Source organism: Capsicum annuum, chromosome 5 (assembly GCF_002878395.1).
Source record: "Capsicum annuum cultivar UCD-10X-F1 chromosome 5, UCD10Xv1.1, whole genome shotgun sequence".
Lineage (NCBI taxonomy): Eukaryota > Viridiplantae > Streptophyta > Magnoliopsida > Solanales > Solanaceae > Capsicum > Capsicum annuum.
In genome coordinates, this window is record NC_061115.1 from 121638757 (window position 1) to 121663333 (window position 24577).

The following is a 24577-nucleotide window of genomic DNA, read 5'->3' on the forward strand; positions in this document are numbered from 1 at the left end:
TAAATATATATACAAATGCTTTTATTAAATTTTTTTAGTTTTCATATGTTATTTTTACGTAAAAATGATACTATAATAATATAAATATAAATATAAAAAAAAATATCATTCCAACTTAAATTGCTACTAGAATGATAACTTGTTCAAAGATTGACTAAGTTGGACGGATTGGGCTATAACCCATTGTTTAGCCCCTCTTGGCCCAACCCATCTTAGCCCATCTATATTTTGGACGGGTTGGGCAATGACCCATTTATTATTTTAGCCCATTTTGACTTGCCCAAAATCGGCCCACCCCGTCCTAACGCAGACCACAAGTTAGGGGAATATGCATGAGTCATGAGATATCAATTATTAACCTCTGATAAATCTGAATTTCAAGATATTACAGCAGACAAGCAAGATTATATCTATGAACGTTTCTATGAACATGACTCGGACGGAAAAAAAGAATGTAATATACATAGAACTTTCTATTGAAGCATATGGTAACTAAGTTGATTTAGCTGGGAATGGCCATGCTATTGTAATACCTATATCTTCAGCCTCTTCTGAGCTTGCTCCAAGTCTTCATCACTGCTTGCCTCCCGGAAATGATCCATATGTTGTTTGCCAGAGGGTGTAGGATTCTCATTATCCTAGAGTTAAATGCAAATGAATTGGTAAGCGTACAGTGGGGAGGGGGTGGATCGCTAAAAGAAGACATTTGGTGAGTGACTGAACATTCTCATGGTTACTGGATGCAGAGCGATATCTCCAACATATGTGCTTCTCGTTTGCAACAAGTCACAAAGTTCATACCTTTGCAATAGGTGGCCCTGGGGTCATTCCTTGGTTTGCCCGGTTCCCAAAATTAATCTGCGTTGAGATAGTAGCCTCTGAAAGATCTATACCGGCACACAGCAGTGCTTGTATCACCGAATCCAGTAACCTGATTAGACCAAATCAATGACCAGTGATCAGTAGAAATATCACATTGACATCAAGGGAGCCTAATCCAAAGACATCATAAGTCTGGTAACGGAAAAAAAAGGAATGATAAAAGTAATTGGTATTTATATGCATGTGGGAGGTAGCATATATCCAGTAGAGTAGTTGAGATGTGCACAAGCTAGACCGAAAACTACCATTATATGAAATAGATATGTATATATAAATTTGTATACACACTTGGTATTTACTTGAGACATCATTCTCCACCACAGCTTTACCGGGATCATTTCTCAACTACAGAGATGAGTATGAACCATACCGTAATACCCCGTACTTCTACCTAGCTTAAATTCGTCCCGAAGATGTCAAAAACATGCCTTAAAGATGAATACACTTTTATACATGTGGTATTTTCAAACTTTTTACTTTTTACCATGTGGAAAATTGAATAAGCTTTCCATCGATACCAAATTCGCCCAAATCCGACACCCAAGCGAAGAGTTAGAGCCTTTTTAGTGAGACAGTGTATCACCTGAGTCATCAACGCGTCGCGGAGTAGGCCAAAATGGCAATCGTCAAAATCCAGTGAGCCTCCGTGATTATGGTGCGTCACGCTAGGGCTCAAATTCACAATTATCCTTTTTCCAATGTCTCAGCGTGATGTCTCCGCGTCGCGCCAAACATCCAGGTCCCATACAGTATTGCAACGCGATTTCACCGCGTCGCGCCGTCAACCCAGTTCCCAGTGTGCAATTTCCAGTGACACGGCACGATAGCGCCGCATCGCGCCAGCCTACCAAATCGGGAAATTTTGACAAAAATCAAAAGACGCGTCCAGGGTTAAATAGGTATTTTCCCATGATTTTAGTTCAGCCTTAAACACGAAATTTAACCCTACATGACCTAAGGATATCATTATTCACTCTTTTTTTCCCAAATTGTGTTGCTCTCTCTCAAGCCAAGGAACCTTAGCTCTCAAATTCAAGGGCCAAATCACAAGAACTCTCCATCAATCCTTCCAAATTCATTAACTCAGGTATGTCAAGTGTTGATTAATGGGTCCCTTTCACCCATGAAGCTCAAGAATCTCTTTTTTCAAAGTTCAAGTATATGGATTTTTATGAATCCCATGTTGGGTTGCTTTTGTTCATGTTGATAATGACCAATTGAATTCTAATCCATGTTTGGTGATAAATTTTATGTGGAATTAGTTATTATATGAGTAGATTTATGTGAACCCATGATTAAATCCTTGAATTGTGAAATTAGAATTGAATCATGATGTTTACTTGATGTGCAATGTTGTCTACATATATTATGTTCATTATGTGCTTGATGAATTGCCTATGTGAACTAATAAGAGAAGAAACCATGCCATGATATATTTATGGGCAAATGTTTGATAAATTGTCCATAAGAATGGATTAATGCCACGATATAGTATGCAATTATGTATTCCCCATTCATGTACAAGTGATACATCCCAAGTGTTCGTTGAAATGTCTTAATGAATGAATTGTGAGTATATAGCCATTGTTGGGCTTTTAGGCTTGTGTCACGATTTACATATTATGCTATCGAGTCCTGGGGGTATTTAATACCCGACAATTTAGCTGTGTGCCTAGAGCCAGTGTCATATTTTCATGATATCCTCAGTCAAGCCATGTTTAGTAGAATTCAGTCAGTCGTGTGACTCAGGAAAACTTAGTAAACACAGTAATCCCAGAAATCTCATAAAGCTCAGTAATTCAATAATCTTAGTAGTGTTCCGTCAGTCAACGGAACTCAATGAACTCAGTCCAATTCAGTTCAGTTAATCATGTTCAGTGTCTATTCAGATGGGAGTAAGATTTAGCATCGAGTGAATCCAAGGATGAGGACACACACTGACAGTTGAGGGTGTGATCCTTAGAAGCAATCCTTGCTTTCTAGAACTATGCAGCCAGCATAGGTTGAGACATCAACACTGACAGATGAGGGTTGATGAGGTGGATAAACACTGTCAGATGAGGGTCCCACCGTTCTCTTTTGGGGACACTGTTAGATGAGGGTTACCCACAGCTTATCTTTACCAGTGGCGCAGTATTGACACCCTTCCAATCGGGGTTACAGATTGGACCCCAACATAGCTATATTGCTTTATTTGGGGCATGTTGGTTAGATGACTACTTCCCACAGTTACAGTTTCAGACTCAGTTTCAGTAATAGAACTCAGATAGTTCTTCAAAATTTCAGGACTGTTAGATACAATCAACTCAGAACAGTGCGGAACTCAGTTATTCCATCAGAACCTAGACTGCAAGATACAGTCATTCAGTATCAGTTATATCAGTTATCAGTGACTCATGTTATCAGTAATCAGACTTAGTAGTCAGTACCATCACGAATTCAGTCACAGTCACTTATTCATGCATGTATTCTCACGTTCATGTTATTCAGTCAGTTAGCAGTGTTCATGCATTTGAACCCTTTGCATTCAGCCTACCTCACTTGCATACCAGTACATTCAAACGTACTGACGCACACCATACCATAGGTTCAGAAGCACGAACCCAGAGCATCAGTAGCATTCCAGTTTCAGCAGTCAGAGTTAGCAGTGAGTCCCTATCCTTCGAAGACATATCATCACTTTATTTCTTCATTACTTAGTTTATTTCAATATTTGGAGTTAGTTGGGGACATTTCCCATCAACTCCTTATACAGACAGTTAGAGGCTTTACAAACTATCATGTTCAGACAGTTCATTTCAGTTGTTTTGGGTAGTTCATACCCCATCCAAATGTTATGTTATATTAGTTATATTACAGTTTTGAACCTTATGGCCTTTCAACCTTTATTTCCGCATTTATACAGTATATTATGCAGTGTTCAGGTACAGATATCAGTCATGGGTTAGCTTGTGGTCCTTCGGGGTCATGAGCACCGTGTAGCGTTCCGGGTACCAGATTTGGGGCGTTACACATACTCTTGGCAATATGCTAAACTCAATACGCCATAATTTGGAATATGATTGAACATATGAAACACAAGAAGATGAATTGGTTGAAGCTATAACATTAGCATGAGATATATTTTCTCAAAACTGAAGAGAAAGGTATCAGACACTGAAGTATTTACGTCCCAAGATAGGATAACTGCTTATGTTAAGTCTCGATTTTGACAAAGAGTATGTAATCAACAACTGACTATTATTTGTGTGACAAGAATTGACGAGAAGGAATAAGATGAAGCAAAAAGACTCGATTTAAGACAAACAAACAAACCAAAGGAACCAAGCATACAAGGAAGGTGGCTATAACCATAAGGAAGGACATATCAGGAAGTTTTGATGAACTTCAAAAAAAGAGAAACTCCAGAATACTGATAGATAAGCTCATATAAGGAAAGAGCCAGTCACACAAGACAAGTCAAGAAAGAAGACCCCTTTGATACAAGGAAAAACTCAATCATACAACATCAGTCGACCAAAAGAAGACCTCCACAACATTGGTACAAGGAAAGATCCGCACAAGATCAATCAACATAGAAGACATTGTATCCAAATTAATATGGAAAAGAAGACCTACTACATCTTGAGCAATATCTCTTGGGTTGCCAAAATTGGAATCTCTCACAGCTTGTTGCGATAAATGTATGTATACACAACCTTATCCAGTCAAGCAAAGGATGCGGGATATCAAGACAAACAAGGAAAAGAGTGTTGAATGCTCAATCTCAATCGGTCATCCGCAAAGTTCGGTTAAGTTTAAGGGAAATCAACTATGAAGATTCAACAACTAAGACGATTCAAATTGGAGTACTAATATGAACAGTCAGCAACAAGGAAGTTACACACCTTAAATTCCTCTCAAGGTCCTCCTTATTCTTCTCAAAGATCTGTATTTCACACACTATAGTAGATTTACCGATAAAAAGAGAAACATAGAGAGATCTGGTTGTGTCAAAGTTGTTGGTGAGCAAATACACGAAAACCAGCTGTTAATCATCATTGGTGGCACGAATTCAAAACCACACGTGTAAACAAAACAAGAAGAGTTAAAAGAGAACCTCCTTGCAACCCAAGGGGACTGGACTAGGATATCACACCGGTTCTGAACCACTACAAAAACATAGCCTTGTCCAAGGCGGAGCTACACTTGCCCGGGGTTCCTTGAGGGATGAAGCGACACCCCTTCGTCAAAAATTTACACAATATAAATAGGTTAAATTTTGATTTTATAGGTATATATACCAGTACTGACACCGCTTGAAACAAGTTGAAGTCTTAGCCCAGTGGTTAAGGGGTTGCAGAAGTTCCTTGAGGTTGCATGTTCGACCCTAGTTATCAACATAATTTTAATTTTTTGACTTTGATCTTTTTCTTGTTGTCTAGATGGGCGAATTTGAAGTAACCAAGCTTGAAGTGCCCAAATCATATTTCTAAATGAGCAATCATTACCATCAAATTTCATGTTTCCATAAAAATCATACATTACTCGTTATTCCTCAACTAATTTGGAATGAGACAGTTTACAGAATGGTATATTTCATTAATTACATGTATTCTAATAGATTGAATAAAGTAAATAGTTAATTTTTTCATTTGATAGAGCAAGAGATTGAAACACACCCCTGTTAGCTCAACTCTTCATGCCATTAATCCATTATCCAAATGCTAACATTTAAAAGTTCACCAATTTCCTCCTATTTTTCTTTTCAATTTTCTAGGGACTTTCTTGGCACTATTTTTTTCATTTGTATCTGGTAGACTTGTATCTATCTAGCACTCAATTTCTTTTCCTAAATTTGGTTGACTTACTTTTACTTTTTTTAAGAAAAAAAAAAAAAGAAAATCATTGAACTACACCAATTTTAATTTCCTCTGAAAGCTTGAAAAACTAGGTTGTATGTATGTGAAAAACATATTTGTTTGATTCGACAATGAAGCTTATTAAGAATGACCCATGGAATCGGATAATGAACTTTTGAGTGGTTGTTTAGCGCATTATGTAGAAAAGATGTAGTTATTGATATTTTTAATGATGCTAGTGTAAAAACATTTCAAGAGATGAAACCTCGTCGAGTACAATTGTGATAATGTCATTACATTTTAATTTCATCATTAGCAATTTTTTTTCGTTTTTTTTATGTGTTTACTTCTTTTATATTTTGACACCCTTAATAAAAATCCTGGCCCCAACACTGACTGTGTCATTTACTTTTCTGCTTCTCACATTAATCTATGTTATTTTCCCTTGACTAGGTGACTTATCTTTACCAAGTAATTGAATAATTTTAAGAAGGCCACAATCCCCCTACCCTTTCCCCCTCCTCCCGGATTAGTTAGTATTTACCTACTTATCTCATCTTTATTCTTAGATTTTTGCTATGCTTAATAGAGAAAATAGTGCATTTAATGTGGTTTACTTCCATTTTACATGTTCATATGTTTTGGACGTGATCGGGAAAGAAACCAAGAGAAAACAAGTCTAAAAAGAGCTAAAATGAAGAACATGGAAAAATTAGCCATAGATGCAAAAAGTGGCTGAAAATGTAAAACTGAAAATGTGAATGCTATATTTTTAATTTTTGATGTGGGAAAATTGGGGATCTATAAAAGCAAGACTTGGGGGAAATATCCTTTATCTTTGGCCATTAATCCGAGCCTTGGGAGCTAGGGCTCATTCCTTTAGCTTTGGCCATTTATCTGAAACCTAAGAGCTAGGGTTCATTTTCAAGCTGTCGGGAGCAAGGAGAGAACACCTATGCAGCGTGGACTCTTCAAAAATGTCAACGGGTGCGTGTTGGATTCGCCAAAACTAGTGTATTTTTGGAGAATCTGACACGGGTGCGACATCGAAATTGAAGAGTCCGCGCGACTTAGGAGGACGCATCCACACTCTTTGGGATTGAAGATTTGGAGCAAGTTTACGAAAATTTCTTACTCCTCTCTTTAATTTCTTGCTTTGTAATGATCTATTTGGGTTGTTGGGGTAATTTTGGAATTGGAAATTGTGTTTAGAGATGAAACAATATTTGGATTTTGATTATTATCTTGTGGTTTTATATTATTTGAATACTTGCTATTTTTATGAATAGATATTTGTCGATCTAATTAATCTTGTGATATTATTGTTTCTAAAGGCAACAGCTAACCCTAGGACTTGCTCATTTACTTTAAATTGAGTTTGGGAAAGAAAATTAAAGTTGGAAAGCTTTATTCGCGCGGTTTGAGGCTTTAAACCTTATTTAATGAGTTCAAGCTAGAGATAGGTTAATCCAAGTGTAGCCTAAAATTGAAATATATTTAATGTCACTTAGCTAGATTCGAGAGAACTCGTGAAGATAATTCGCTAGTCGAGAGACACAAGCGACAAGCGGGTGATGGATTGTTGGACTCATAATCAATCAATAAGTAGTTAACTAATTACAATGGATCATTTGTGATATTAATTGATTTCCTATTTCCAAATTCCTTGTTTTCCCCAGCTAGTGAAGGTCCTTGATCATTTTATCTGTTTTGTAGTTAATTTTATCTTTATTAGTTTTAAAAACAAAGCTCAACTATTAAAAAGTCTTCAGTTTAGTATAATTGGTGATAATTCCTAACTTACTTGATCACATATATATTATTCTCTATGGGACTCGACCCCGACTCATAGTTGGGTAAATTATATTGCATACACTATGTTCACATTCTCTCTGACGAGTGTTTGGACATTATCTAGTAAAGATACTAATTGTTAGGGTTTGATTCAACTCTTGTTGCTTTCGTTTTGATTATTTCTTGCAATTAATGAAGTTGGTCTCTTGTTTTGAATTGATTCCTAAGGGAGTATCTAACCCTAGGGCATCCTCAATTCCCTTTAATTTAGCTTGAGAGCGGATATTAAGGTTGGACTTCGATTACTTAACATGATTTGGGCTTTAAACCTCTAGATTTAACCTAGAGATGGGAACCATCAAAGTGTACCCCAAAATTGGAATCTGTTAAATGCTTCTTAGCTTGATTCGAGAAAACTAGCTAAGATAGTCTTCTTAGTTTGATTCGACAGAACTATCTAGGATAGTCTTCTTAGTTCGACTCGAGAGAACTAGCTGAGATAGACGCGCTAAATAGTCGAAAAACATTAGTGAGTAAATTGAAATGCTAATGGCTAACCCATGATTAACTAGCGGTAGATCATTATTTGCAATGAATCATTTTTTATGTTAATCATTTCCCTACTTTCCACATTTCTTATTTTTCTTTGCTTGATATGTCATTGATCACTTTACTCGCTTCTAGTTAGTTTTATCTTTGTTAGTGTTTATATCAAAAATCAAATATTATCAAATGTTTGACTTTAAGTAGTTGGTAATAATTTCTTACTTGCTTGATTGCATATATACTGTTCTCCGCGGGATTCGACCCTGACTCATAGTTGGATAAATTATATTGCATATGACCATGAACACTTTCTCACTTAAAGAGTGTATTTGGATGTTATCACCCCCTCAAACACAATACATTCAGCATAGTGGTCTGTGCACTAGCCAAACCTAAGTTGCTCTGACTTGGTTGCGGGTGTCCGATGTGCGGATCTAGAGGTTGGATCCTTCATGATCTAAATTTTAAGATTTGGGGATACGGATCCGGCTATGAATATGACATGGGGGATGATAGCATTTACTTTGCAGTGGGCTTCAAGTCATATGATGTTACCAGGGTGGTTTTTAGAGCAGATACATAGTATGAATGGGTTGAAAGAGGAAGCAATATGATGAAAAGAACGAGTATCAGTCAGAAGACTATGGAGTGGCTGGTTTACGCACTCAAGAAGGCATCAAAAGGTCTTGGGAACTCAGTACGCAGGAGGAAATTCCGTGATCACTACTCAGTGTTTTTCTCTTCAAGAAATTACAACAAATCTGGCCGTTATATTAGCATTATAAATATGCAGGGTAGAGAGGAGTTATCATCATCCCTGAATGGTCATTCTACTACGGATGGATAGATATTGCAACCAAAATAACGAATTTCATTAATGCTAAGTCCCAGAAGGTAGTCAAAGTACTACACAGAGAAACAGAGGGGGGCTTATTATACTCGGACACTGTCAGGAACAATAAATGGGCTACAAGAGAAATAAATGCGGCAAGGATCCAACAAAAAGGGAACTCGCTAATTATTTCAGGTGCAACAACAAGAATACAAGACGAGCTGCTAGCGAAAAGCGTCGTCGGAAGTTTCCCCGGGGAGAATCCAGATATCACATTGTCAGAAATTCGTCGATGGGCTACGAACACTTGGAAGCGCAACCATGGCATCAACATTTACGACATAGGGCGAAATCAATTTCTCTTCGAGTTCCCCAACAAAACTAACGCAGATCACATTGTGAGAGGTAATTGGTTCTGGAATTCTCACAAAATCAATCTACAGTGGTGGTTACCGACTTTAAACTCCATAGACGAAAGGTTGGACCAGGTCTGGATTAGAATAGTAGGATTACCCCTCCAACTGTGGTCTCAAAAAGTTTTATGCGAGGTTGGTAACCTGTGTGGGTGGATACAAACTGAAGAAGAAACAGAGTTGCGAAATCATATGAAGTGGGCAAGGATTAAGGCGAAAGGAGATGGTGATTCAGTCCCAAAATCAGTGGAGTTGGTCCATGAAGGATTGACTTTCAAAGTTCAAATTCGGGTTGAGCCACCAGCAAGAGTGATTTCTGATGAATGCGAAGAAGTACTTTCAAAGACCCAGCAGTCTGTAGAAAAGACCTAATATAAAGGGGATAGAGGACAACTAGGGTTTAGAGAAGTGTCAGGGCACGTGGGTTCCTCTGATGACTCAGCTATTTTGAATTTGCCATCTATTCCAGCATGTGAACCTGCACGTAAGGCTGACTTTAATTTAATTGCCCCTCAAAAGAGAAGTAGGCCAGCAAACAAGAGGAGCAATAAATTAGGCCCAAACCTGCTGGCCAATGCATGACTGGTGGGCCTGTTAATGTAAATAATACTTTTGCTCCTTTAATTGATCCTTTTGCAGCTGAACTGGAGGCAAATAATATAACCTCTGCAACGATACTTGACATTGAAGGAGGAAAAGAAACAGAGCATAATACAACATGAGCGAAGAAGTTGTTGCCCAGAAATCAAGTGATGAAGAAGAAGCATCAAATAAGACATTGGGGAATCGAGAAACTCCTTCATCTCTAGGGATCCCTGACACGTAAGAATTTATCCCACAAAGAAGTAAAGGAAATAACTTGAGCTTGACACTAATTGAGGAGGCAGTACCACTTAATCAACATAACACAGAGGAAGGAGCAGACTAAGACTTTGATATTCAATCTGGATTGTACATCATCAAATTTGCCAAGAAATTCGGTGTAGACATAAAGGGGTACAAAGAGGAAGCAACATTGCTTTTTATGAAGATTGATATCATGAGGCAAAGCAACTCTAACAAGGAAGAAACAATTATGAATTCGACTCCTATAGTCAAAAGAACCAAAGAACTGAAGAGCCTGTGAAAGCAATTTCAGAAGTAATGGTACAAGAAGTAAGGGGGGATACACAATACCAAGTGATCAATGACTATCAATATTGTGTCATGGAACGTGAGGGGCCTAAACCAGGCAAGTAAGAGGTGCACAATTAAGAACTTAATTCGCAATTGGAGAGCTGATGTTTATTGCTTTCAAGAGACCAAAATTGAAGGATATATGAAGAATATTGTGAATGATTTGTGGGCCAATAGATGGGCAAATTCGTTCAGCTCAAAGCTAGTGGAACTAGAGGAGGCATATTAATTTTGTGGGATGGGAAAACATGGATAGGAGAAGTAAATAGTGTGGGAGCGTATTCTATATCCTGTGAGTTCACCGAAAAGAATCAAGATTTTACTTGGTTTCTCTCAGGCATTTATGCACCTAACAATAAAGTAGAAAGAGAAGTGTGGTGGGAAATTGGAGCAGCTAGAGGACTTTTTACGGGCCCTTGGGTAGTCTGTGGAGATTTTAACACGATTAGATTTCCTTCTGAAAAGAAGAATTGCTCTAAAATCATGAGGGCAATGACTGATTTTTTTGACTGTATTGAGGATATGAGTTTGTTGGACTCTCATCTTGTAGGGGGCAGCTATACTTGGAGGAAAGAGAATAGACACGACATAGCAGCCAGGCTAGATAGATTTCTAGTATCTGATGAGTGGGACGAGGGGTTTAGAAACATCAAACAGTCAATCCTTCACAAACTTACTTCTGATCATACATCTATAATGCTTTATAGTGGGAACTGGGAACCGGTAAGGTCGTATTTCAAATTCGAGAATTGGTGGTTGCATATAGAGGGTTTTTTGGATAGAATCAAAGAATGGTGGAAATCACCCTAGCCTTCAAGTTGAAAGCTCTAAAAGATAAATTGAGAGAGTGGAGCCAAACTATCCAAGGAAATCTAGCAATGCAGAAACAGAGTCCTCAACTTGTAAAACTAGAAGAAAAACAAGACCAAAGACCTCTTAGTGAAAAGAGAGTCATGCGAAAGTTGGACTCCTAGTTGAGTTTGAAAACATAGCCAAGCATGAAAAGATAGCATGGACACAAAGATCAAGGGTTAACGGGTTAAAACAGAGAGACAACAACACCAAGTTCTTCCACAGAACTGCTAACTCACATAGAAGATATAACAACATAGAGGAGCTAAATGTGGGTAGAGAAGCTATTAGAAATCCTGAAACTATAAAAAGGGAAATTGTCGACTTTTACCAGAAATTATATTCAGAGACTCTAGTGGTGGTTGCAGGGAAGGCAATAGAATCTCCGAGGAAGATAATCTATTGCTGCAAGAAGACTTTAGCATCCAGTGGGAATATGTGAAACTATGTGCTGGAGACAAAGCTCTTGGGCCGAATGGATACACCATGGCATTTTATGTTCACTGTTGGAAGGTAGTAAGTGAGGAGGTAGTTGCTGCAATTTAAAATTTCCATGAGAGATGTGTTTTTGAAAAAAGCTTCAACTCTACCTATGTGGCTTTGATCCCCAAAAAGATGAGTGCAAAGGAGTTAACGGATTTCAGGCCCATCAGCCTAATTGGTAGTGTGTATAAAATTATCTCTAAGTTGCTAAAAGAAAGACTCAAAAAAGTGATGCACAAGTAGGTGGATACTCTTATAGCAAATAAATGTGTGGACTCAAGAATAAGAAGTCATGTTCTGGGCATCCTTGTAAGCTGGATATACAAAAAGCTTGTGATCATCTTAATTGGAATTTCCTACTGGAGACCCTATCAAAAAGGGGTTTTGGTGATAGATGGTTAAGATGGTTGAAATTTTGTATTACCACTGTGAAATTTTCTGTTTTAATTAATGGTTCTCCTACTGGATTTTTCTCTTCACGGAGAGGCTTAAGACAAGGAGACCCTCTGTCCCTTTTCATATTCATCATTGCGATGGAGTGACTAAATGATATGCTAAAAATTGCCCAAGAAAAATCCTGGTTGAAAGGTTTCAAAGTTGCAAATCGATTGGGGATGGGGATTGACATGGAGATCACTCACTTGCAGTATGTTGATGATACACTGATTTTTTGTGATGCTAATAGAGAGCAGCTTATGATGGTCCGGATCATTTTTGTTCTTTTTGTGGCAATTTCAGGACTACACATTGATTGGAATAAAAACTTCTTGTATCCCATTAATAAAGTGACTGGCCTATCTTCATTGGCTAAGACCCTCGGAGGTAGAATTGGTGAACTACCAACTATATACTTGGGTATGCCACTGGGAGCCAAAAGAAGGTCCATAGATATATGGAATGGGGTGGTGGAAAAATGTGAAAGAAGACTTATGAACTAGAAAGCCAATACCTCTTTTTGGGGGAAGACTAACACTTATTAACAGTGTTTTGGATTCCATGCCTACTTACATGATGTCTCTTTTCCCTATTCCTAATGGTGTTATTCAGAGACTCGATGCTCTAAGAAGGAACTTTCTCTGGGAAGGAAATAGGGAAACCAAAAAAATTCACTTGGTCAAGTGGAATGCTTTGATTGGTAGTAAACAGGCTGGAGGACTAGGGATAAGGAATTTGAAAACCAAAAACCATTGCCTTATGTTGAAATGGCTTTGGAGATTTGCATCCGGAGAGCAGGCTTTATGGAAGGAGATAATCAAGTTGAAGTATGAAATGTATGGTCACTAAACTACCAAATTGGTCACTAGCACTTACGGAGTTAGCCTTTGGTGAGCTATCAGGAATCTATGGCCAAAACTAAGAGAAAATTGTAGTATAAAGACGGAAAATGGCATGAAGGTTTTCGTCTGGGACAAAATAGATGGTTGGAGCAAGACACTTTAAAAGATCTATTTTCTGATATTTACATCCTCAACCAGCAGCAAAATGCCACTGTCGCAGAGGTATGGTCAAGCAAGGGATGAGATTTGAGCTTCAGAAGACCATTAAATGATTGGGAGATTCAACTGTTAGTAGAGTTCTTTAGAATTCTGGAGCAATTCAAAGGAACAACCACTCCACACAATAGTTTTGTATGACAGAATCACAATCAATGCAGATTCAAAACACAGGAGGCATACATGAAGTTCAATACTTTCAACAATCAAGTTGGTAGTTGGACTGAAAACTAATTCGGAAAGTAAAAATCCCCCTAAAAATTTCATGTTTTACTTGGTTATTGGCTAAACAGGCAGTGCTTACCAAGGAAAATCTAATGAAAAGAGGTTTCAATCTGAATCCAACATGTTTCCTATGTGAAGAAGTGGATGAAACAGTCACTCATCTCTATCTCTTTCTACACTGTAGGATCACTAATTATTTGTGGAAAATCTTCATCAACATGAAGGGACTGCATTAGGTGATGCCAAAGAGGATAGTACAGACTCAGAAAATCTGGAGCAGCTATGCTAGATAGCTAGTATCTCTGGACATAAAGAAAGATGGAAAATCATACCTACATGTATTTGGTGGTCCGTGTGGAAAGAAAGAAATCTCAGATGCTTCCAGAACAAGTGCAACAACATACAGAAGATGAAGATGAATTGCATAGTTTTATTTCATTTTTGGTGTAAAAAGGAGTACATGGAAGATCTAGAATCAGTTATGGATGTTTTAGGCTCATTATAAGTTTTTGCTATAGGGTTAAAGATCTTCCTGTTACTTTCTTACAATTGTAATTATGAAACCTGTAACATGTTGTGGCAGGTATGATTGTTTTGGAATAGAAAACTAATTGTTACCTTCTCAAAAAAAAATATAATGAAAAGACATCCACAAGAAACTGAAGATATTGGCATGCTTTTTCATGTAAGAGGATGCTACAATTGAATACCCAAACCAATAACATGTCCCACATAAAAGAAACAAGAAACAGAGATTACCATGAATAGAAGAGAATCAAAAGTGAGCAAATAAGATATGGAGAGACCACATTCTGATTAACTCTATATGGTCCCAACTGTAAAAGTTATATAATTACTCACCCCTCTGAGTATGGAGTTGAAATGCTGATTGTGCCTCCATCTATTGCCAGATCCTCTCGATGATTCAGAGCATCAACTATGTTGGAACTTTGATCAGACACTGGTCTAGGTTGAGGCTCTGAGAAGGCACTATTGTTTGGCATTGGCATCGGCATACCAGACTGCAGAGGAATGGTGGTTGTGATTGAGTTGTTAGCTAGTTCATTCTGTTGATCCATTGATTTAAATGACACGCCCCTGCTAGTATGAGATTCAATTGGATTCTGCTGATTTGGTTGCATTGTAGAAGTAACAGTTGCGGGATTCTCATCAAACCTTCCCAGGTATGTTGATTCTGGACCAATACCATTCTTCAAGGCATGTGGCTGTACTGGTAAACTCTGCATGTGCCAATGACTGTTCCTCTGGACCATATAAAAAGAACTTTTAACTAATGAACAAAAACAGCCTTCTCACATGACATATTCAGTCATAAAACTGGTACTAGTTGGAACAAGATGAGACACAAGTTTAGGAGTTAATACCATAGCCTAAGTTGCACCTAAGACTTTTCGTTACCCAAGTCACATTTATCAGAAAAATCATTCCCAAACTGTACCCGTGTATGTGAACACTTCAGAGAACGGAAGAGAATGGAACAAGAGGGCACCTATTATAATCAATCTTACAGGAGTAAAGATACAATACCAATAAATAATAAAGCCAAAACTAATCTTATTGAAGGCACAGTAAGAAATAAAAGTGAGAAGTGACAGAAACCCGACTATGGAAAGAGATGGCTGGGAAGGAACACAATTCATGGAGTTAAATCCCTTGATTTGTATTGCATTGCCGTAAATACTTAAGTATAGCTGCCAGAAGCAGGACTGGCAGTAGATAGAATATACGATTTAGAAGAAATTCTCAAGACTAGGAGACAAAGGGTGGCTCACATCCCGGGATGTGGCCTAGTGGTTCAAAGAAGTGGGTTGAGCACCATGAGGTCTTAGGTTCAATTCCCAACAAAGACAAACACTAGGTGATTTCTTCTCATCTGTCCTAACCTTGGTGGACAGAGTTACTTGGTACCTGTTGTTGGTGGGAGGTAGCAAGTATACCGTGGATTTAGTCAAGGTGCGCGCAAGCTGGCCCGGACACCATGGTTATCAAAAAGAAAGACAAAGGGTGGCTCAATATTTTGAAGACACCAAAAACATCAGGGAGTTAACCAAGAACCAGACAAATTATGGTGGAAAGCAAAGAAGGTTGGCACTTGGCAGGTTCAGAGTGGGATGTTGTAATAAACTACTGACATGACAGATGGCTATGGAAAATGATACGGAAGACGAAGGCACCACAAAAAGTTTTGTACCAATAAAAGTTGCATGTTTCAGATCGATTGCTACAAAAGAAGCCTTTTTGACTTGAGATAGTTTGCAGATTACAAAGGGGAAAGGGGAACAGCACAATATTGGGAAGCAAAGATTACGGAGAACCAGAGGAAGACACTATGAAAGTCCCAGTATGCATATTATGGACAGTGTAGTCAAAAGGAACTACAGGTGCTTTGAGGGAAAGAAACCTGCAGATTTTTGTTTGAAATACAGGTGTACTTTTGGTGTAGAATGAATGATGCATATGATTTTGACAGCATAGAGATGCTAGACTAGTAGACTTTATGCACATTTAACTGCAGCACCAAACCGCTGGTACAGTTTTTGAGTATCCACTTGGTGCTTTTTACTTCATTAAATTTACTTGCCTTACTAGAAAAAAACCCAATAATCAAATTCATATGAACAACAAAGCCAAAACTGATCTTATTCAAGTGCAAATCCAGAAAATAAGGAGCAAGAGCAGTCATGCATACATTCACGGAAGTAGCAGTGGAAATGAAATATACACAAAACAAAAACAATGGAACCACAAAATGAAAGCATAGACATGGACTAATCATGGATCTACCGTTATACAAGTATAACGTGAAATACGTGCACATCAATGTTCATCTGCAGGAGGTGTTTAACGTGAAACACGTGCACATCAATGTTCATCTGAGGGAGGTGTTTTTATTTTTGTGCATGCACTCATGTGCATGTGTGAAAGAAAGAGAGAGACAGACAGAGTATTAGGAAGAAATTTTAACTGATATGGACAACGGAGACAAGAGGCCACGGCTTGCAGTGTTGGTACAAAAAATGCAGCACTCTAACGAAAAAGATGCAACATAAGATGCATCTTTTATTTGTGCAGCAATATCGGTAGCCTATGCAATATTCAGTATGTTTGTGCTGTCTAGTATATTGGATTAGCTAGCAATATAAGCAGGACTTTCCACATTAGTCTTCACTTTGTAAGTTGATTATCAGACAACTGCATCTTACCATATAATACCTGAAGCATAAGTGTTCTCTGTAAGAAGAGTCGATCTTTCTTACAGTTGAAAAATACAAAACGCAACCCAAAGTTCACAATCGAAAACGTTTGATAAGAAAATTGATATGTCATGAAACTAGCTAGAGGAATTTACCCATGGCATAAGCTTTGTAGGCTCTGAGCTCCAAGGCTGATATGATCCTTCATACTTCTGTACCTTATCCTGTAAAAATTGTACGTACTGAATTACCTGCATACAAACATCAATTATCACCAACAGAATGAACAAATAAAACAAAAGGTAAACTGGTTTTCAACTAATAGAATGTACCTCCAACAAGAATGACGCAGTGTCTCGCTTTTGATTGGTATGGGGTATCAGATTTCTCAATGCCTGAAATCTAGATTACCCAAATAAACTTTAGAACAATACGGAATTTTCTCAGACATTTTAGATAGATTTCACCACATAATCTTCAAATACCTAAGATTAATATAGTCATTCTATGCTTCATTTCCAAATCAGATTGAATACGAGGAGAAACCCCATAATTCCAAGTCCCCTGCCCTAAAAAAAGGAGGGAAAAAATGTGCAATTTAAAGACTTCAATGGACTAATTATGAGGCATGCTTTTCTTCAAATTTAAAAACTACTTCATTTTCATGAGTGACCGGATTTATGAAATTCACTTCTCCGGGAATAGAGTTAGTAATTTAACATCAGCAACCAATTAGTGGCACTGTTGCAACAATTCCTGGAGGAATAGGAAATTAATATCCTGTAAGTATTTTCTATGTAATAATGAAGCTCATCAGTTATCAGATTTCTCTGTAACATTTTTAGATGTTTTTGTAAGACAGAATATTTGGAGTGTAAATTCAGTGTTCGTGAGACGGACGTAGTAGCGAAGCTTGATACCTAGGCCATTCCAAAGAGAGAGAGTTTCAAGTATCTTGGGTCTATGACAAAGGGAGATAGTTTCAAGTATCTTGGATCTATGATATAGGGAAATAGTGAGTTTGACGGGGATGTCACCCATTGTATTGGCGCAGGGTAGGTGAAATGGTGGCTCGCATCCGGAGTCTTGTGTGATAAGAAAGTCCCCCCTCGATTTAAAGGCAAGTTCTATAGAGTGGCGGTTAAACCAACAATATTGTATGGAGAAGAGTGTCGGCCAGTTAAAAACTCCTACATTCAAAAGATGAAGGTGGCAGAGATAGACGATGTTGCGATGGATGTGTGGGTTTACCAGGATGGATAAGATCTGAAATGAGGTTATACGTGACAAAGTGGGAGTGATTTTGGTAGAAGACAAAATGCGTGAAGCAAAGTTAAGATGGTTCAGGCATGTGATAAGGGGGGACGCACGGATGTCCCAATGCGGAGGTGCGAGAGATTGGTTATGGATGGATTCAAGGCGAGGTAGAGGTAGATCGAAGAAATATAGGAGGGAGGTGCTTATACATGACATGGAGCAGTTACGGCTTATCGAGGATATGACTCTAGATAGGAAGATTGGGAGGACACGTATTAGGGTAAAACGTAAAAGGTTAGTAGGATAGGGGCTAGTAGTTGTAGAGTTTCACGGGTAGTATCTTGTTCTTGGAACTTTTGGGTGTTTGTGGTTTTGAGTAGATTGTTGGTAGTATTATTACATGATAATCTTGCTTCTGCTACTGTTGTTGTTTTCTTATTGTCCGCGGTTTTGTTACTACCTAGTTTTTCTTGTTCTTATATTATGTTTTTTCCTACATTGTTTAGTCTCGAGCCGGGGGTCTATCGGAAATAGCCTCTCTACCTCTCTACCTCGTCTCTGAGGTAGTGGTATGGACTGTGTACATTCTACCCTCCCTAGACCCCACTATGTGGGAATGAATATACTGGGTATGTTGTTGTATTACTTTTGATTTTTACAGAGTTTTAAGTTCTAAGTTCTAAGAGGACTACCTACTACCTCCTCTTCTGCAAATATAGGTATTACTATGGTGCTCTAAAACCATCTCGCTACATTACTTAAACCTTAGAACCTTTACACAAATATCACTGAAGTCTAAATCACCCATTATCTTCTTTCATCCCTTTTTTGCTTTATTTTATTTATTTTATATTCTTCTTGATTTTTTGATCTATTTTGAAGCCTATAAAGCTTTTCTCAGCTCCTTTCAGCCGTTTATACAACTTATTGAAGACCCAAATATATTATTTCAATTGGAAAATTGTAGGATTGTGTGATAGGGAGACTAGAGATTTTTCTATCCTCCTATTTTGCATAAATTGAAATTTAGGTTAGCTTTTCTAAACAATTGTCTGCAAATAATACATTTCACCTAGTTGCATGGACTCGGGTACGGGTATCCGAGACAGGTGCGGATTCGAGAGTCAGATTCGTCAAAATTTAATTTTTAAGATTCGGGGGTGCGAATTCAATTATGGATACGGGTGCAGGGATTCGGCTAAAAAATTAAATATTATAAATATAGTTCTATATTTAAACAGTCATTTCAATTAACTTTTTCTGATGTGTCAAGGAAATTCTACTCCTAAAAAAATATTCTTTACTTTTTTCACTTTTAAGGTAATTTCTTTTAGTTACTTTTTAAATTAGGAATAGTATTTTTTTATATGAAAAAAAATAAATTCGTTTTAATTAGGAGTAGTATTTGAAAAGTCAAACACTCACCAGATCTGCATAAATTAGGTTTACCTTTTTAATATAATTTATTTTTTAAAAAATATAATTATTAAAAAATAGGACCACCAACAGTGAGCATTTCGACGAAATTCCGGCGACAACCATCAGATCTGAGCATTCTACTCTTTCTTCTCATCGAAATTCCAGCGATGATAACACTTCCGCCGGCAACAACCCTTTCGCCGGAAACAACCCACAATCACAAATCTAAGTTTTCTTTCTTCCCCATCGAAATTCCGGCGACGATAACCCTTCCGCCGGCGACAACAATCACAGTCGCTGATTTTCTCCCTTCGCCGGTTTCTCCCTTTTGATAACGGAGATAACTTTCTTCTTGATGTTGGTCAACGTCTCCGGATTCGATTGACCGAATCCGAGACGAATCTCACGCCGGCGTCCGCACCGGTGTCATGTCGGGACGGGTTCGACGGCATAACCACCGAGTCCGAGCAACATAGCATTTCACTTAAATTAGTCCTTTCATGCTTATTATAACTAGTTATCTCGTTTTTTTACTACGGTTTTAATAATTAACTCAGCTCCATTTTTATTGATCTGAACAAGATTTGACTGATCTTCTCTCTTTCACACACACTAAAAACACGCATTAGCCAGAAACCTTACTCAAATTTCATATGTCATTTCTGTACATGAAGTCTAACATCTTATTTGATGTACCCTATACAATTTGCAGACACACCCCAAAACACAGAGATCTCATCAGAATTGCATCCAGATGCTTCCCCAGTTCCACTATACGCAAGTTAACATATGGACTGAAGTTTGAACCCCAAAAGTATCTTCACAGCCTACTTTACATGCTATGTTGCTCAGACTCTCCAAAAATGCACTACTTTTGGAGGATATGCACACGGCAGCATTTTTGAAGAGTCCGAGCAACACAGGTTATATGTCACGATTTTTGTTCTAACCAATCTAGTTTAATAAATTATTTGACACTCTTAAGATCTCAACATGTTTATCTTTTAAAGAAAGGCATTAAAAAAAAAAAAAGTAAACCAATAAAAGGTCGAAAATTACGAAAGATTACGAATGTGTTGGGCATGATAGAGGTCATTTTCCATGGAAAATGTTCTTCATAGAAAATCTTATGTTTTCTGGTGTGTGATTGGTGGGTGAAGAATATTTCTGAAAAGTATATACTAAACATCAATAATAACTGTAGCAAATTAGAGATGTTCTGATGACATTTTTGAAGAGAAAAGATTAATAATAATGTTAGTTTTAGTTAACACAAGTAACATGAGTTTGAAAGTTAAAGAGACAATTTCCCTCCAATGGGAAATGGAAAAATTTTCTGGTAACCAAACACCACAAAATGACTTCCTAATGGAAAACATTTTTCTGCAAAATGACTTCAGTCATACCAAGCACCCCCATTGTATGATACTTGCAAATTATTTACAAGATTTATACTCCTAAATACATTGAAATGGGGTTTTCATTTCCTTTGCTTGAAAGTGCCATATAGGAATCATGCAGACTATGCAGCACAAACAATTATTGTAAAACAATAGATGACGTGGAAAAGGAGGACCTTTGGAAATCATAACAAACAAATAAATAGAAGAAAGAGACATTGCAGAAACACTAATCCACACAATAAAAATGTGAATTCACAATATTAGGAGGATTGCAGATATACGGTCAGTTGAAATAAAGAGAGTGCGCTCTCCAGAACTGAATCATTTTAGCAAATTAGGACTGAGGGACAGCATTTCACAGTATTAGGAAGATTGCAGATATACGGTCAGTAGAAATAAAGAGAGTAGCGCTCTCCAGAACTGAATCATTTTAGCAAGTTAGGACTGTGGGACAGCATTTGAAGAAGAAGCATGTAGGTTCATTTGGAGATTCATACTTCAGAACTTCATATAAAACATTAACAACTAGCATTTACAAACAAGTATATTTCGAACTAAGAGAATATTCAGACATATAAAAGTGAACCGACCCATGAAGATGATGAAAGCATTACGGTGACAGCTAAACAAAGGATAATATGTATGTGCAATCATTCCTCTAATCAATCTCCCGTTTATTCCTTTTGCTTTCCTACTTCCATCATAAAAGTGAATGAAAGCATTCCGGCGACAGCTAAACAAAGGATAATATGTATGTGCAGTCATTCCTCTAATCAATCTCCCGTGTATTCCTTTTGGTTTCCTACTTCCACCATAACAAAACATTTTTAATCATTCCTTGATTGTAAGTTGGTGCAACTTTCTGGTTGGGCATCCACCAACAAAAGCCAAATCACATTTATCATTAGAAGTTCAACAACACAATGGCTGTCACACGGTCTAATTTCTCAAATTTATCACGATCCAAAAGATTTACACTTAATTGTTATTCTATTTCGAGTAAAATACCAGACTGCTGATCAATATTTGAACTTAGGGCCTGAAGAAATTTTCTTACTCAAGCCTCCAAATACTTGTTTTACTATGATTTCTTTTTTCAAACTCAACCAACAACTCCTCTTGGCTGAAAGCAATTGACTTAATCAATCACTCTACACCTCAATCCTACAATCCCTGAATAGTTGTCTGTAATTAAATCCTTTATACTCATTCTGCTGCGTTCAGGCCCATTTCATTCCAAAAGAAAATTCTACACTAAAGACGGAAAAAAATAAGCTATTTAGTGCTGAAATCAAGCTTCCCAATGTCCAGCTAGTTACAACTTCTGTCAAATAGTCACTTCACATTTACACTGTTTCTGTCCATGTAACACAGCCATTATACACAGTTATTCCACTCAATCAACAAACTACAACCGCCAGTCTAAATGAAGACCTAAAAATCTCACAAACTGACCTTTTTCATGTACAAGTAGCAACAACATACTTACAGATGAGGAGGGCAGTGTGTACGCAGACTTTACCTCTTCCTTAAAAAGGATAAGAGGCTGTTTCCAATAGACCCTCGGCTCCAATCAGATGAAAAAAATGAGAACAACCATAAGCAGTAAGAACAACATGAAAATACAATAATGAAGGCTAGGGAAACAAACCAATAGTTCATGTGCAAGTAGAAAAAGCCAAAACTTCAATTAACCAAAAAGGAAAACAAAATTTCTGGAAAAACCTCTCATTGATCTTGCACCTCCGACGCTGCTCTGTCACTGAATGCTTGGTCCTTAATGCACTAGCCTTGTCATTATTCTTCCCAGCTGTTGCTTCCAATAATAATACAACCACAAAACAAAATTAAGGATTTTGTGTATTACACTTCTAAATTCAATTTAACTTCTTTTTTCCAAAACCCCTCCCTAGGAACTCCCACCCTTTTTGCTCCAGTGGAGACTCAAACTCACAACATAGGATTGGAAGCGAGGGGTGCTTGCCGTCCGAGCAACTCCCGCTTGTCAAAATCCAATTTAACTTATATCCTTAGCAAAAAAAATGCAATCTTTCAACTAGAAAAATAAAAGTTACAAACCTTTGGTATTGCTACTAGAAGGTGTGGCATCTTTCTTGATACAAGCATCATCTTCCTCCGCTTCTTCCTCTTCTTGATGACCCTTCATCCGTTTCATAGCGACTATCTGCACAAAATGATTAAAGAAAAAAACAAACAAACACAATCAGACCTTTTTGCAAACACAGCAGTGGCGGAGCAGTATTTTCACTAATGAATTTAAAAATCTGAAGAATTAAACAAACAACTAACCAAAGGGGTTTGACATTTGCTATATATATATATATACAATAAGAAAAACTATGCATAAATAGTATAATTTTTAGCGGAAGCATAGATTAATTCATTTTGCATCCATTCGGCTCAATTCAGACTCAATTCATTCCAATTCAAAGATATACACCCCAAAAAAAAAAAAATATATATATATATATATATATATATATGAAATAAATAAATAAATAAAGGTGTATATGGGATAGAGAAGAAATATTACAGCTTTTTCTTTTCTGGCAAAATTGTGTTGATGGGAGAAATTGAGATTCGGGGTAGCTGGCAATAGTAGTACTTACTGCTGCAGGTTCTTGATTGTGGTATTGATTAGTGAAAGTCGAAAATTAGCTTTTTGATGTGAATCCTTAAAAAAAAAACACTCCGTTAACTATGGAATTACTATCATGGCTTTGCCTAAATTGTTTGTCATGGCACATGTGATTTATTTTAATTAAAATTTTAGTAGTAAGCGGCATCCCTTTTAGTTTTGAGTAAGCGGAACCATTCTGTTTTGATTTTCTCCACCATTAACAAATTAATTCACATGTATTTGATGATTCACAACCTAAAAGGTGCAAGTAGCGTGAAGTGACTTCTTTTGTCTTTTGTTCTTTTTTTTTACGCAGACGTTTGATTCTAAAATTTAAAATTTTTGGTGATTATTTATGAAATTTGTATAAGATTTTAATTTTAATTATAAATTATTTTTAAAAATTTTAATATTTTCTGAAAAGTGAAATTTTAAATTTTAAAATGTAAAACTTGACTCGTGAGTTAATATTTTATTTTTAAAAACTCTATTATTTTAAATTTATTTAAACAAAATTATTTATATTAAAAATAGTTAATTATTATTATGATTGATTTTTTACCGGTAAATCTTTATTTTCAACCAAAATATCAACTTCAAATCAGCCTTATTTTAAATCACGAATTAAAATAATGTTCAAACGAATCCTTAGTTAACCCCTTTTATTAATTAGCAATTAAATAAGAAAAAAAATACATTAAACTCACCCTAACTATTCATCACACCCTACATTATAAGTTTCATAATTAAACTCATTTGTGGATCAAGCGACATAGAGAGTGATATTATTCTCTTTGTGTCATGTTAAGCCAAAAATTAGTAGTCATATGGCATGTTTCTTTCTCTCTCCTTTTTTTTTTAAAAAAGAAAAAAGAAAAAACATCTTTTTCCCCCGAACTTGTCGCCACAACTCACTTTAGCACTTAAACTTAACTTCCGTTTATTTACCCCTTAACATCTTTAAAGTGAATTATTTTCACCCTTCAAAACTGAATACCACTCTCACGATGGAGAGTGCGCTACACACACGCCAAGTCATTGCCAAATCAGTGCCACATCAGTGTCATGTCATTTGCCATGTAAGATTTTTTTTTTTTTAATAATT

General features: G+C 37.0%; 1 protein-coding gene across 6 annotated transcripts; it reads right to left on the reverse strand.

Annotated features, from left to right (window-relative positions):
* Positions 1-340: 340 nt before the first annotated feature.
* LOC107870791 (transcription factor BIM2) lies at positions 341-23738 on the reverse strand. 6 transcript variants are annotated; one of them, XM_047413146.1, is made up of 9 exons: positions 23462-23691; positions 22911-23016; positions 22557-22641; positions 17085-17154; positions 16908-17003; positions 14714-14802; positions 14399-14635; positions 802-931; positions 341-638 (listed from the first exon to the last, which is right to left on the reverse strand). In XM_047413146.1, exons 2-9 carry the CDS (start codon positions 23005-23007, stop codon positions 534-536), a joined length of 909 nt encoding a protein of 302 aa, XP_047269102.1. In that variant the 5' UTR covers positions 23008-23016; positions 23462-23691; the 3' UTR covers positions 341-533. The 6 variants fall into 6 exon arrangements, with proteins under 6 accessions (XP_047269102.1, XP_016572925.1, XP_047269103.1 ...); XM_016717439.2 differs by having other exon boundaries at positions 23386-23690; XM_047413147.1 differs by lacking the exon at positions 23462-23691 and adding an exon at positions 23142-23295.
* Positions 23739-24577: the final 839 nt, after the last annotated feature.

Coding starts and splice junctions, on each gene's coding strand:
- LOC107870791 (XM_016717437.2), bottom strand. CDS start 23,007: ATGAAACGGATGAAGGGTCATCAAGAAGAGGAAGAAGCGGAGGAAGAT. Junction 17,155..22,556: donor AGGTGCAAGATCAATGAGAG/GTTTTTCCAGAA, acceptor TGGGTAATCTAG/ATTTCAGGCATTGAGAAATC. Junction 639..801: donor CAGGGCCACCTATTGCAAAG/GTATGAACTTTG, acceptor ATTTAACTCTAG/GATAATGAGAATCCTACACC.